At 42.4% G+C, this 15,267-nt stretch overlaps 6 protein-coding genes across 6 annotated transcripts; 1 reads left to right on the forward strand and 5 right to left on the reverse strand.

The window, feature by feature from the left end:
• Nucleotides 1–2,759: 2,759 nt before the first annotated feature.
• VTP21DRAFT_1348 (uncharacterized protein) lies at nt 2,760–3,204 on the forward strand (the record flags this gene model as incomplete). The annotated part of the gene is made up of 2 exons (XM_069391425.1): nt 2,760–2,924; nt 2,989–3,204. 2 exons carry the CDS (start codon nt 2,760–2,762, stop codon nt 3,202–3,204), a joined length of 381 nt encoding a protein of 126 aa, XP_069251469.1.
• Nucleotides 3,205–3,816: 612 nt separating this feature from the next.
• On the reverse strand, nt 3,817–5,364 carry VTP21DRAFT_1349 (uncharacterized protein; the record flags this gene model as incomplete). Its single annotated transcript, XM_069391426.1, has 1 exon — nt 3,817–5,364. One exon carries the CDS (start codon nt 5,362–5,364, stop codon nt 3,817–3,819), a length of 1,548 nt encoding a protein of 515 aa, XP_069251470.1.
• Nucleotides 5,365–6,157: 793 nt separating this feature from the next.
• VTP21DRAFT_1350 (uncharacterized protein) lies at nt 6,158–6,954 on the reverse strand (the record flags this gene model as incomplete). The annotated part of the gene is made up of 4 exons (XM_069391428.1): nt 6,158–6,378; nt 6,435–6,550; nt 6,606–6,683; nt 6,764–6,954. The coding sequence occupies 4 exons, from the start codon at nt 6,952–6,954 to the stop codon at nt 6,158–6,160; spliced, it is 606 nt and encodes a 201-aa protein (XP_069251471.1).
• A 429-nt stretch (nt 6,955–7,383) lies between these two features.
• Nucleotides 7,384–8,359, reverse strand: VTP21DRAFT_1351 (uncharacterized protein; the record flags this gene model as incomplete). Its single annotated transcript, XM_069391429.1, has 2 exons — nt 7,384–8,065; nt 8,130–8,359. 2 exons carry the CDS (start codon nt 8,357–8,359, stop codon nt 7,384–7,386), a joined length of 912 nt encoding a protein of 303 aa, XP_069251472.1.
• Nucleotides 8,360–8,966: 607 nt separating this feature from the next.
• Nucleotides 8,967–13,456, reverse strand: VTP21DRAFT_1352 (uncharacterized protein; the record flags this gene model as incomplete). The annotated part of the gene is made up of 6 exons (XM_069391430.1): nt 8,967–9,189; nt 9,312–9,355; nt 9,424–9,456; nt 9,524–9,591; nt 13,233–13,354; nt 13,416–13,456. 6 exons carry the CDS (start codon nt 13,454–13,456, stop codon nt 8,967–8,969), a joined length of 531 nt encoding a protein of 176 aa, XP_069251473.1.
• A 719-nt stretch (nt 13,457–14,175) lies between these two features.
• On the reverse strand, nt 14,176–15,254 carry VTP21DRAFT_1353 (uncharacterized protein; the record flags this gene model as incomplete). Its single annotated transcript, XM_069391431.1, has 4 exons — nt 14,176–14,634; nt 14,700–14,870; nt 14,937–15,060; nt 15,118–15,254. The coding sequence occupies 4 exons, from the start codon at nt 15,252–15,254 to the stop codon at nt 14,176–14,178; spliced, it is 891 nt and encodes a 296-aa protein (XP_069251474.1).
• Nucleotides 15,255–15,267: the final 13 nt, after the last annotated feature.

Below are 15,267 nucleotides of genomic sequence, written 5' to 3' on the forward strand. Positions count from 1 at the left end.
AACAAGTAGTGATTTCCCTTTGGTGTGTAGATATAATTGGGGCGTAAGGTTAGACTTTGCGCATACCCCGTTCCCCTATGACCAATATCTTCATCAAATGCGTATTTTAAGAAGAATAATAAGCCGCAAGTAAAAAGTAAATGGCGTAAAGATGCCGCATGAGCAGCCCATAGATACAATTTATATAAGCGAGGAATTGAATTCGAGAGCAGATATTTGCGTAGTATTTAGAGGTAAATGAAATTATCCCTGAAAGTAGTGCTTGTTATTTCATACATATCGGTAATGAAGTACAGACTGTACTTAAATTTTCCTTAGGGCAATTGCCTCTTTGCTTGGCCCTGCAATGTAGGATGTTCGACTTGCGCCTCAAAAGACGAGCCCTGTCGAGAACTTTCTTCAATGCTCGTTTGCCCGAATTTTTGTCTCCGAAATATCTATACGGTTCATTTTTTGATTACCAATGCTTTGTCTATCACATTTCCCAAAATTCAACCTTTGCCGTGGTCCATTGTCATATAGCGGAGATGTTTTAGGTCATATTATTGTTTTTCTATGAGCATATCTCTCTACAAAAAAAAACATCTCAAGAAAACCAGTTAGAAAATATAAATAAAACCGTGGTTTACCCAGATAAAGTCAGCTAAGTTTGTTAAAAATAGGGGCGTAAGACGGTAAAAATGGATATTTTGAATAGTGATTTTTCACTTGACATTAACTAATATACTTCCTTCGAGTTGCAAGTAATTATTGCCATAAGGTAGAAGCGGATTTGAGATAATCCAAATTTCACGGCTGAAAAGTAACCTTAAATTAAGTCTTAAAAGCTCTCAACAGAAGAGGACCGCGATCGTGTGACAAAACTGGTTGCGTGAAATATTAGGTGTGGGATGTTAATTCAGTAGAATATTAAATCTTGATATTACTTGATATTGTTCCGTAGAGAGCCATGGCTTCTTACACCATATCTCCTGGATAAAAACTCATTATATTTTCACAAAGCAAGAGCACTTTTTTTCATTTTCCCGCTTCCCTTTGAATTATTTCAAATATCAAGGCTCCTTCTCATGGACCAATATCATCCAGCTTTCGATGAATTCATTAGTTTCCTCGCAGCACCTTTCTCTGCAGAAGAATCTTTGTCAGTCATATCAGCAGCAAACAGATGGAGAGAAACGTTGAATGGGCTTGAAAGAAATCAAAGCGACCATAGTAACAATTCTTCTAGTAACATAAATTTTACATCTACTCTCGCTCGCTCAGGAAGCGGTTTGGATCATCTCAATACAAATCAAGAAACACCAGAAACTATTTTGCAAGATCAATGTAGAGACCAAAGAAGTTCCGATATTGATTTTGCGAGTAAGTTATAGTTATATAATGATAGCGCTTGGTATGGACCTTAATAAACCCTATAGCTCACAAGTACAGTACATTGCCAACAGATCTATCGTTATACGTCGTAAAACGGAATACAGTTTCATAGTTTAATATTTAGTGCAGTTACTTTAGATGTATTAATTTCTAAAGTTATTGCGCGATACAACCTAGATCAGTCGAAGCAATAATTAAGTTTACCGCAACATTGATATAGCCTTTTTTTTACCAAAAATTTAGGCTTTCTAATGCCATGTTCTCCGTTCACTTCCTTCTAAAATGATTCGATAATTGTTTGGTTAACTGGCATATCTTGTAACAAAAGGTGCATATGAAAATTGACTCAGTATTCATGCGGCACTTGCTTGTGCATTACTTACAAAATCAATATTGGAACTTCTTTGGTCTCTAAAGCAGCTGTACTAAATATTAAACAATGATACTTTATTCCATTTTACGACGTATAACGATAGAACTTGGTATGGACCTTAATAAACCCTATAGCTCGCAAGAACAGTACATTGCCAACAGAGTGGTGTGAAAGGTATACCACATTATGAATTATATTGGAATCGAGATTATATTCTTAAAGTACAATATTTATTTTTAGTTAAGTAGAAAATATAGAAGCACTCAGAGGTTTATGTTCGCGATTCACTGTGCCCGATATTTTCTAAACACTTGAAATATCCAGTTTTTTTGTAGGGATATCTGGCTATTAAGCTTACCTGAGAATTATCGCTTCCGGATATTATATCCTTGATAAGTCTAGATTTGTATGAGACTCCGAAATCTCAGTAAACGCCTAGTTCCTCGTCAATGATATTGAGGAGGAACTAGGCGACTCAACATAATATGTTCGGAGACGATACAACTATGCGCCCAAACCTCAATGCTCATTTTGTAAAATGGGATCAGTGACTGCTCTTTGAAAAGCGGCTCTTCCCAAAAATGCCGATTCGCACCTTCTGACATTTTGGTTTCCTTGCCAATCAATTGGTCCTATTTTTCTTGTGCCTACCATAGGGACAAACACTGATTCCCCCACACGTATCCCCCCTAAATGGACCTCCGCCTGCGTTTGAGGAACCCGCTCTTCCTGCCCTCCACAAAACGGACTCAAATTGCCTGAGATGAGATGGCAATCAGACGTGGTTTCAGAATTTACAAATATTTTAAATAAACAGAGTCATCGCTATTTTTTTTTCTTTTGTCAAAGACGCTAAAGACTTTTGAGCTTTGTCTTTACTTTTTGACCAAAACTTGCAAATTACCCCCATTTTCCTCTGCAAATTTGTACCATATTTATTTCTTCTCAACTCCTCACTCTTCTTCGCTCTTCTCTTTCTCTCACCATTTTTGAACTTCTTCGTTAAGCAAAAATGCCGCACTCCCAACCGTCATTATCCACCTCTCCGCTTGCTCTCAAGAAGCCCACCCATTTCGAGAGCATTCCTTCCTTCCCTGCCACCCTTGGTGGTGACTGGCACGTTCTGAAGCGGGACCCTTTGCACGCCCTTATGCGCTTCACATCTGGCCGTGATTTGGTTAGTTGTCCTACTCTAAACCTCTCTCCCTGATGGCATCGTCTTATCATTGGATTTATATTAGCCTCCTCATCACCACCCCTTCAACGTGGAGATCCATGTGCTGTCCGGCCATGTTCTCCTTGATACTGACAGCGAAAGCTGGAGCCTCGAGCCTGGCCATCGTGTTGCCGTGCCTGCCCACTGCGTGCACAGTATACGAGTGCTCATCGATGCTTGCCTGGAAGTCACTGCTGATGCAACGCAGTTTGAAGTGTTCTGGGATTTCGAGGAGCGTTAGACGGCAGCCTTTATGAAAATGATATTGCTATTGCTTGGTTTCTATTTATATGGACTTTATTTTTTTTTTAACGCACAAAAAATGCTAAAAATATCTATGGAATATTGAAAAGATTCATGAAATCCCACGCTTCGTTTTCTTAGTTCCGATTTTTTTCTTTTTCGTTTTCTTTGGTGTATCATATATTATAGAGCTCTCTTCAAAGACCATAAAAAAACAGAGAATGCTTCCATTCTTTCTTCTGTATTGAAACCAGGGCTGGCCTTTGGAGTAAAGAAATTAACGTATATTTAAAGGTATTTTTATTTGTATTTTCTGTTTTATCTGTTTTTTTATTTTTATTTTATTTATATATTTTTTTTTATTTAATAAATGTTCTTTTTTTCCTTCTCTGTTTTACCCTTTTTTCCCCTTTTTTCTAACCAGCGTTTTTATTTTTCCGATGGAAAAGTCGACGATTCAACAAGAGCCTAATAAAAGATCGCATGCATACACTTACAAAAAAAACCCCCAATTTCTACGTTGAATGATAAAGAAAAATAAAAAAATAATAAAAAAGCATTTATATATTACAATTCACACCTAAGAAAAAACTGCTATTTATAATGAGAATCAAGGCGACAATTCCTTAGTCTTCCCTTGCCGTACCAACCGACTCATCCATCGCGCGGCCCGCTTGAATGGGGCCAATGGATGCACCGGCATCAGCAGAGAAGAGGAGCCGGGCGAGGGGACGATTTCAATGGTTGCGTAGGGAGGAGGCAGTCCAGCATGTGGAGCTGAAGGGGTGGGCGATAGAGAATGCCTCGCAAAGCTCCCCATCTCCATCAACTGTCTGCATCCCCCTACGATCACAACTAGAGCAAGCAGATAGCCTGCCAGGCTGATCAGCCCACTGCACTCACCAAAGACAACCATCCCGCTCAGCGTTACCGTGGACACATGGGCTGCGTAAAACATCGGCTGAAACTGGGTGAGTTTGTAGCCCTGGAGTGCAAGTTGTTTGCACAGCTCCATGAGCAGCACGGAGAGAAGAAGGGTAAATACGAGAAGAACAATATAGCTTGCTATGGAGGTGGAGCTGGGGGGTGGAATGAGGATGAGTGGGGTGGTGGTTGCATTAAAGAGCTGCGATTGTGTAGGGTTTGTAACGGTGGAGAGGAGGTCTTCCTCCTTGAGCTCCTTTACGATGTCAAGTGGTGCACCGGTGATGTTTAGCGGAGAGTGGAAGGCACCCACCGCCCAGCACTTTACAAAAAGGGCCAGAAATTTTGCAGACACGACCACAACGGCCCCGAATAGGGCCGTCGAGAGCACATAGAGCCCTAGTAGAATGATTCTCCCGTGATTCATTGCGCCAATGGGCTTAATTCGCGAGGAAGACCCAAGAAGGAGCCACTGGCGATACCGCACTATGTGATAGCATAGAAAAACTTGCACCGCGAGTACAAAAACTGCCCACCAGACTACGTTCCACCGCTGCAAGTAAGCAACCACATCCGCCACGCTTATAATATCATCTCTTGATGCGTGTGTGGCCACAGTGAGCATAAGGGCAACACCACTCAAACAAAGTGCATATCCTCTTCGCTGTCGCCGGCTTATCTTCTCGTTGAGTAGCTCCTGTGCCAGAAGAGCATTAACTATAACGCCGACGATCCCAAGAGGAGTCACTACCGAGGCTGGTACAAGGGAGAGTGCAATCCAATTCCCAAAAATTTCTCCTCCATAACCGCAAGCTATCCCAATCCACCATAAGCGGTCTCTGAATCTCGAGTACGCACCATGCGAGGGAAACCAACCTCCAGGGGATAATAGATTATCGGATGTGTGAAGTGAAGACGCGGACGCCGTGTCGACTATGGCACGATCCCAAAAGTCATGCAACCAGGGCGGCCACTGTCCAAGTCGTTTTCCGCTACCGTTGCTCTCATCCTGCCGACTGATTTCCTCTTTTTCTTGTAGTAATTTCTCTCGAATTAGAGTATCGACAGTGCCTGGTGCGGAGGAGGAGCGCGGACGTAAGGGGCGGTGGGGAGAAAGGCGCCGACCGGTGATGCCTCCTTTGGAGCGCATCAAGGCATACTTTTGGAAACAGTTGCCTAATCCAATTGCAATGTGCCCAATTAGTGAAATAAGAATTCCAACAAGGATGGTCATCGAAAATAATGTAAAGAGAGAATAGAATGTGAAGATCTTTGCATGTATAGCTATATATGTTAAGAGAAGGATGGAAGCATTGGAGAGAGGTTTAAATAGGGAGGGCCGATTGAGATCTCTAATAGATGAAAAACAAAAAAAAATTAAGAGTTTTAACACCACTACACTGCGGAGAGAAAAAAAATAAATCATAAATGTTATTTCCATACACAAAATGCCGCTCTGGGTCATAAATCAATAACCGCACTCCACTCGTTGCCCCCTCTTGGAAAAAAAGGTTGCCACACCTATTGCAATAAAAATATTGATGCGAAATTGGAAGGGCTATGCTCCCCATCCAAGGATTATCCTGAATGCAATCCATCTTTTGTCTTCTATTCTCTCATTTTAAAGACGCCCTTAATGTGTTTCATTAGTGTGAGCTAGCTCCAATAGCAGGGCAAGGAAAAAGATTATAATTTTTATAATGTAAGGAACATCGCTTGCTAATATTCTACGAAGTCTCAGCTGGATGTTTTGATGGCCAGTATTACAAGGTGCTAATCAGATTTTCCATGAAGGATGAACAAGTTTACATTCTCGGATGCTAATAGGCTCTAAAGATTATGGTTGTTTTGTTTAAATTTTCTTTAAAAATTTACAACGAAAAAAAAAAGAATAGGATCGAGACATAGAAGATGCAAAGGAAGAACTTTTCGGAAAAAAAAATATAAAGTATAAAGAGCAGTCGCCAAAAGATCAAGGGGATAGGTAGAGCATGATCGATACCGGGGGGAAATCGACGGATTGTTTTCTAAGCTTCAAATTCGCGAGCCTTTCCGGTCACTACAAGTCCAATAATCAATCCAAACAGTCCCAGCACGCTTCCAAAGATCTCCACCACCAGAATTCTAACAAAGAGGGATGCATCTTGTGCATCCGCAAGAGCAGCGCTGCTCCCAGTCACCCCCACAGCAACACCGCAGAGCAAGTTGCATAGGCCCACAGTAAGGCCTCCCCAAAACAGCGAGTATCCTAAAGAGAAACAACATTAATCCAATTCACAATCGTACCGGAGTAGAGAAAATTACCTGTATAATAGTTCGATTTGCTATAGAGATCAGGCCCAGAGATGCTCTGAAGTTTTGAAGAGTATACGATTGCCATGATGACACCATAAATAGCGACAACTTCACAGAAAATAATGCTATAGGATGATATTATTAAGATGTGAAGAGAGGTGCGAAATCCGTTTATCATACCTGATAAGATTCTTGGTTTGAATCCTAGGTGTTTTTACACCGCCACCAATGATGGTGCTCCCTGTTATAAAAATGCCCCTAATTGTATTCAATAAGATCGAGCATTGTGAGCATCGAATAAATAAAGTGTTGGAAGAGAACTCGAAGTGTATTGTTACCATGCAGCCCCCGTAACGCTCAGTCCAACGCAAAGGGACATTCCCAACACAGCCCACGAGTATGGACTTGTGGCTAGCAGAAAATGACCGACATCAAAATGTGATGCGGAGTTCGTGAAGAGCATGTAAAGTGCCGTGCTCACGAGCACAAATAAGAGCACGATGAACGTGATCGAGGTTAGAGAGATCATCCTGCAAGATCGCCAAATCGTAAAACAAGCAAATTCCTGGGTAGAGATTGGAAACAAAGGATCGAAGGCGAAGAGGGAATGATTCGATCTTGTTGAATGTGGATGTTATATTTTTTTACAAATACAGGTGCTCCGGGCTCAATTCGCGTTTTGTCTTGGGAGTGACGTTGCAGATTCAATCTGGTGCAAAATGAAAGTGTCCGAGAGGGAATTTTGGGTGGACCACAAAATTCGAAGCAATTTTATCAGTCAATTCCTGCCCTAGATATATCTACAGAGAAATCATAAAAGACATGATGGCAAACTCGACATATAAAAGTATATAATGTAAACGTTAATAAACACTGCCCAGCATATTCTTTTAAAGAAGTAAATATTTTCAAAGATACAAAGGAATTTTTATGTGGCATAAGAGCGGAAAAGCCTTGCTTAGTGATGGCCCTCCTTTTGGCGACGCAGGGACTCCAAGGCGACACGGGCGGCGCGCTGTCCACTGATCAACATGGCTCCGAAGGTGGGTCCCATACGAGGAGCTCCATCAAGTTCGGCGACCTCCATACCTGCAATGACCATGCCTGGGACAACCTCACGCGTCAAGCGCACAATGCCATCCTCGGCGGCGTTCATATCCAAAGCAATCATTCCCTTGGCCTCTTTCACGAGCCCAATGCTTTGCAAACGCTTAACCCCACTTGCGCCCATGGGTCCATCGTGGCCAGTCACGGAAATAACGACCTTCGCCTCGATAACATTCGGGTCCATACAGCTTTGTGTGTCATGATTCAACGTGACTAGGGCCCAGTTGGTAACAACGCCGGAAACCCGGCCATTCTTCACAATCAGATCCTCCGCGGCGGTGGCATTGAAGAGCTTGACATTGGGTCTTTGCAGCAGCTTGCTGAGGATGGTTGAGGTGAAGAGGGCAGCATGTTTGACAACGACATAGGTATCTTTCTCTTCATATGGGACACCGACGTCGTCGAGGAAACGGTGTGCAGGCTTGCGCACAATCATGGCAGAGAAGAGCTGACCACCGAGCCAGCAACCGCCACCGGGGGAGACGCTTTGCTCGATGATGGCCACTTTGATCTCTGGGTTCTTGCTCAGTTCCCTAAATGTAGGATATCAGTATTAATAGCCGAATTCGACCAATTCGGGAGGACGTGTATATTTACCAGGCAGCGCTTAACCCAGCGGAACCAGCACCGACAATCACTACGTCAGTCTCGGCATACTCCAACATGTCATTCATGTAGCGCGTCACCATTTCGCGGTTTACCTGAGACTCGCGAATGGGCTCGAATTTGTACCCCTCGAATTCATCGGCAGTGGCCTGCTGGAGTTTCAGCGAAGCCTCGGCGGCAGGAGCGACCTGAGTGACAGTGGTGGTTGGAGTAGGAGGCATGGTTAAAACTTGGAATCGGGCTGTGTTGATTCTGTTGGGGTAGTGGGTTTTTCGAGGGAACAAGGGCACTTTTATACCAGTCCCCCCAGGAGTCACGCCCCAACTCGACGAAAAAGATTAGATTTTACGATAACTGGCCGAGAACGGAGAGTCGCAGTCAAGTGTCGTGAGAAAATCTTATGGTTCTCTTGCATTTCGTCGCTAGACTTTTTTTTCGGGAAAAAAATCCACGATCATAAGATTTCATTTTCATATTTAATTTGACAACTCGAACCGCCCCTTCATTTAATTCTTTCTCGTTTATTATTTTTTTTTTTTTGGACACTTTGCAGCTAGTAAGAGTGCTCATCTTGATGACCAAGTGTGAAGTATTTTAAAACTTTTTCTGTTCGATTCGAAAGACGCGTTGCTCGAATAATTTGCAAAGTCGAGGATTGTGTTCACCACGGGATGAAAACAGTGGCGGGATTTTTCTATGGTGATTTAATGGACGTAGGGGATCTCCATTTTTGTGCTGATTGTGCAGATTTTGTGTCGCTAGATACGGATTCTCACGGAATTGATAAGTCAACGAAAGTCATAATGCAGAACCTCCCTCTCCAATTATTCAACAACCATTGGAGCCGAAGCTATCGATGATATGCATGACATGCTTGTACAGTTGGTTCATGGCCCTCTCCTCGGCGAGGCATCTCTGTAGGGAGTCGCCGCCTTCCGGTGCGAATGGAAAGTAGAGTTTGATGAAATTCTCTTGATCGTTGGGTAGCGACGAGAACCCGAGGACGCTCGATCCTTGCTTCGCTGCAAGACTCTCCTCCACCACTAGGATGCTGTGTGTTTATGTAATCGGGAAATTTATTTTTCAGCGGTGGGGAGACATTATTTATGGCAATGTCAATGCATTGGTATTCCTAAATTCCCATCAAACAAAAAAAATTCACCCGGAATTTACCTCACAAGCGCGTCCTCGATTGTTGCGACAGATCGAAGACAGAGCTAAAGAGAATAGATAATTTTAAGTCCATAAGAAAATTTAGGGGAATTAAAATATAATTGTTGGCTACTTTTGCATGGGCTTCTGCTATCTGTAACAATGTCTATATAGAGCAATAGAACTTTAATATGAATCTTAATCGAACTCCGCAGTGGATATTTCTAAAGAACCTTCATTATTGTGAACGAGGATTCACTACTTTGCTGCGCTACCAATTTTTCCTTCATTCGTCTCAACACTAGAAAATAGTCGCCGAGTAGTTTTTTACAATCCTCAGAGAGCCTTTATAAATGTCTTTGTCAGGTTACTATGGACTAGTCATTGCTCTTGGCAGTTGGACTCACCTCACGCGAATGGCAGAGGCGATTTGTATAAACTAGTATTTCGAGTGTATAAGTTGATCTATTTATAGTAAAAAAAAAACGGGAAGAAAGTGCCTTAGCCATATCATCAGCATCCGGCCGGCTTCTTTTCCTTTTGGGTTTATTCATGGCAAACTCTAATGTGCTTTTGACAAGTGCCAAGTCGATTAGGCTCTCTGCCGACTCTTTTACGTGGATAATGATGTCGAATTGGCTCAAGTCTATGGGTTAGATGATTATATTTAAACGGGTACGCAGAAACTACTCACTCGATTTGTGATAGAATCTCGGTTCGACACAAAGTCTATTTTGTTAGAGAATTTAGCCCAAAGGTATTTTGAAAGGGTCACCGAGTTACTGTGTATATATCACCTCAACCGTTTCACTGCTATCAATAGGAAAGCGACTTTCGCCTAATCTATGGTGAGAAGCATGGGGAGCCCTCAATACGCAATGGGCCCAACAAGTCATCCCGCCCCTCCATTTAATCGTGTGGTCCTCTTTTTGTATCGAAATGCGCTCTGGTGTGGATATAGCTGATGGAATAGAGAGGTCAAGTCAGCTAATATATATTTAGCATCCGGTTTAGCGCTAGATAACCATTGAATAGTCTGGACAGCTGTTTTTTATTCAGACTGTCCAGTCGAGCCAAGAGAACGCTTTGAGTGGCGTCAACTAGAATCCCTCCTAAAAAGAAGATTACGTGCGGATATGGTTAAAAACCTCGCTTGAATTGTAAAAAGCTAAGCTACCGTCAATATAAGAATCATTCCATTCGGTGGAATCATTAATGGTATAAAAAGGAAGTTCCGCTACTTTCTTTGTTTTCCCCCCCTTTATATTCATACACTCTTTTGCGGCTAACGAGAGTTCAGCCGATCTATTGCATAATAGTTTGATGTCGCTCAAGTTATTTCAGTAAGTAGAGTTGTACCTCCGTAAACTCGAGGCGAACTTCATTAACCGATAGGGCACTGGGTTATCATTTTCGGAGAATATTGCCACATGGAGGCCATGCTTCCCGTCATCGTCGCCAACCGTCACCAAGCTATACTACTATATTTAATAATTTAGATACGAAAGATTTGCATTTTTCTACCTTAGTAAAAGCGACAATTTGCACTTCCGATAAATGTTCGAGGGCACAATATTGTCTATCCACGTTAGAAATATAAATAGGCTCTCCATACATATAGGTTCGACTGTGAGGTTACCAGCAAACAGATCCACTAATCTCTGCGTCAATGACCACCCCGAGATCTCCTCTATTATGCATAGATCATATAAGCGAAAACATTACAATAGGATAAATTGAATTTCCGAGTGCCTTGGAAGAGAGAAAATATATCAGCAGACAGCTCCATACGGAGAGCATTGTGTATCGTTATTATGTCTTCTTGGAAAATGGGAAGAAAGTAGGAGTTCTGTAACAGACAAAGGTTGGATAAGCGCTTATATTATACGTTATAGCCGGAGGCGATTTACTTTGTCAATCCTTTTTAGGGAGTTCACTTGCAGATGGAAACCCGAATCGTAGAAACCAGCTGAGAATGACGGCCACCCATTTTCTCTATCATAAGGAATATGGCGATCTAAAGTGGCTATCAAATGGACGTCATCACCCATCTGAGCACTATTGACCAGGTCGTCTGCAGTTTAAAGAATTCTATTTTAATATATGCAATTCGAAAGCAATATAGATTCTAATAAATCGAAACCTTTAACGACTGCGTAGATCGTGCTCTGATATATTCTGCGGTGGCCCGGAAGAGATCCCATCGAGTCATCAGTCATCCGGATGCGTATTAGTTGTTCGTCTTATGTAACCCAATATTCCTTATTCTGTAAGTGCCTATCTTTTTGTTATGCATAAACTCGTGCACTCACAGCAATATATCCTATCCACCAATAGTTCCACCATAGTGTCCTCACAATGGCTACATTTTAGATCTATGTCAAGCAAACACGCACTATTTTGTAGCATAAGTATGCTTTAGAGGGGATGGTGCAATACTCAAGGATGGAGGCGTCATATAAACCTCGTGCTTATCTTTGCAAATTCGCCCTTCTCTGTTCGTTTAATTACACGCGCGGTTCTCACGAGAGGGCGTATATTAAGGTAATTATGGCACCGACATTTTGGATTCTCGCAACGATACGTCTTACTGTATCTGCAAATTTATCGACACTTCAAGCCAATCAATTAGTGAATAAATCTATCGTCTAATACATTTTTTTAGTTGGAAGCCAGGCCGTTATTAATTTTCCTCGCACCGAGATAAGACCGCTATAGCTGCGCGTATCTGATGAAAACATAGTGCCTAACCTGGGGGTCCTAGAGGACAAGTAAGCCACCAAGTTATACACTAGGGTAATCTAAAAAAAAAAGATACAAATATCTTACCAGAGTGCAGGGAATTGCGTGAATCTTATACTCACTCGGACATGTTCTTCGAATAGCCTCGTCCCTGGATCTAGCATTGATTGTAATATGTGCCGTGTTGCCAGATGGAACTCTTCTTCCAGGTGGTTTCGGAAATCGTATACTAGTGCATCATGCGCAAGTCCAACTTTAAGAGATAATGTCGGTTATATGAAACTCTAATATCTTTGACCTATTGCTCGTTACCATCAAAATCAACAAGTTCAAGGGGATCTATCTCGAGGTGGACGTGATAGTGGGGGTAATTAGATCGCCTCCGTCGCTATAAAGCGCATATAGGGAAACAAATAAGGGGACATTGATAGAGAGTATATAATTATCAAAAACACCAAAAAAAAATTGCCCTGAATAAAGAATTGGATACCATCTCTTTCAGCGCAGTTTCTTTGGTATGCAAAAGGTCTTGCATATGAAATGTATAGATGTCTAATCATCTCAGGAAAGACAGAAATTTAGGTGACTAAGGCACATATATGCGCAATAACTATACTGACAGCATGCTACTTTCTCAATTCTGAATAGTCCGTCTTTTTCAACTGGTGAGTGTTTCGTGTATGTTCCATAGAGTTGAACTTGGTCATAAAGTAACAAGGACTGGTTGTGGCCATCCCTTGGGCTAGGCTCAGAAATACTTTTGTATGCAAAAGTATTTCTGAATCTGGCCATTGCTTCAATACTCGCCTCTGCTTTCTGCGTGCAAGTAAGTGGCGGCGGGCGAAAGGGTGGCAGGGTAATGGGTGGGGGAGGCGTTAGAGGTGAACACGAGTTGTCTGAGAGGATAGTTTCAGCTGGAACCATTTTTCAAAACGCCAGGAAACTGAGGAGAAATTGTGAAAAAGTTTAATCTCGAGCCAGTTTTAATTCCACGATAAGCTACGAAAGTATTCGAATTTATTCAATTTATATGTTTAGCTACCTTACGATTCAATATTGATTTTATAGTATGAACACGATCAAAAGGTAAAAATTATTACACGATGTTCAATTCGCAATACATCAAGTATACACAATGCTCAATATTTTAGTAAAGAAAAAAAAAGAAACGCCGTTGCATTGGATAGTCCACTGATTTACTTGCAGCCTGCGTTGCATGCGCATGAATCCCGAGAACATGTGCACTTTGAGGGATCACCATGGCAGTTGCAGGTGGTGGTCTTTTTGCCGGCGCATGTCTGGCAGTTGCATGCGGTTCCGCACTATTTCATGCTGATTGTCAGCTCCATAATTAAGCATGGAAAGCATTTCGATTTCACTCACCTTGCAGGTATCCCTGCTAGTGCAATCGCACTGGTTAGCATTTCCGGTAGCGCAAGGGCAAGGCATGATTAATGGTGCAATCTCGGGTTAGAAGAAAGTGAGTGAGTAGAACAGAGAAGATATTGGTGAAAGAGAAAGTGAGAGCGTTGGAAACGCCCTATATATATATATTTAGTTTGAGAGTTTTTTGCCTCAAAAACCTCCATAAACATTCACGGGCAATTTAATTTTCATAATTTTCCTCACAATTCTTGGGACATTCATGAATTAGGCAACTCGCCCGCCCCGGCTTTACGTTTTAGATTCTCGCGAAAATTCATTACCTCGATTCTTGACTGTTTTTCGTGGTTTGCCCAGTTAGTGGTGATTCTAGGATTACGAAAGCTGTTATTCATGCTGCATCCCAAAGGCGTATCTATCGAGATTCTTCTGGCATTTTAATAGAATACGGCAGAAGGATTATGAGCTTTTCTCAAATATATCATTTCGATGCCAGAGTTTTTCTCTTTGATCGGAGAGCTTAGTCTCGTTTACTCATGGGCTTCCAGCCATGAGATCGAGCAGTATTGGGGTTGTATCGGCTCGGATCTTCAGTGGCAAAATATGCTCAATGCATAGCAAACTTTGTGCGAACCGATGGGTCTTGCTCCGCGGCTGGCCATCGAAATTCGAGTAGAATTATTGAAGCGATTGTCAATACACAGAGATTAAATGGAAAACAAAAAATAAAATAAATACAAGCGGAATTAGAGTATACTATTTATATATCACGAGTTGTTTCCACAAAGCGGTCGCCACCCCTCTTCACCCACTTCTCTAGTAGCCAGTTCATGTCCTGAATTACAAAAGAGCACACCATAGACGTAACGTCCATGAACCGTTGTATATGAGCTATAATATCTTTGACGAGTGCAGTGCTCTCTGTCCCCGAACTCCCAGTGGAAGACTCGGGGCTCAATGACTTTGTCAGGGTGATATCTGGAGGGGATGGCTTGCTCTTGGAAGGTGAAGAAGGGAGAGAAGCGTTGGAAGAAGTAGCAAGAGCAGTACACTCTTGAAGCCAGTTTTCAAGGAAATATGCAGAACGAAGCAGGCGTATGACAGCATCAATGTAGCGGGCACTGGCATCTTCTGAACCTTTTCCCACGGAGGAGACACGCTCCATGGATCTTTCCATAGAGCGTGTCAACCTTGAGCCCAGAGATATAAGAGAGGAGGACTGTTCAATCAAAGCAGATGTTACAATGGGATAAACCGATTTGGGGATGCTATATTAACACTCACTGGTAATTTAGAGGCAACCGTATAGGGGTGGGGTTTGGGAGTGTTTGGGGATCCATTAGGCGTCGATATGTTAGTGGGCGGCTGAGGAGGGGACTGAGCTTCCTTCAGGCCGATCTTTCTCACCAGCAGAGCTTGAACCACTTCTAGAGTGGGTATGACCTCTTCCAATTTCTAATTTTCCAGCCCTATTGGCATTAGTCTCTGGTAAGAGATGCTTCTACAATGGGCGCTTTTTACCTTCAATGTGGCCTTGCTATCTTTCAGAGGCTCCCACGTGCCGAGCGGGTCGAGAGTAGCAGAGAGTGTTTCGCACACATGTATTTTGTTTTCAATGTTGGGCAGGCGCACTTCTCTTTGAAGCCTATAAAAAGGAAAAGATTTAGTTTATCCAAGGAAACTCTACGCTGTTGAAAATTACCAGATGCTTCGCGGTACGAAAAGTCGATTCGTCAGAAAAGCACCGGAGGTCATGCTATTTTCCAAAGTTCGCATCAGCCAGAACGACCTTTCGAGGGGGTTCGAGGGCGGTGGCAAATGGGCCTTCTTCTTCATCATTACAAACTTTGGG

This window comes from Calcarisporiella thermophila, assembly GCF_041956535.1.
Source record: "Calcarisporiella thermophila strain CBS 279.70 unplaced genomic scaffold VTP21scaffold_11, whole genome shotgun sequence".
Lineage (NCBI taxonomy): Eukaryota > Fungi > Calcarisporiellomycota > Calcarisporiellomycetes > Calcarisporiellales > Calcarisporiellaceae > Calcarisporiella > Calcarisporiella thermophila.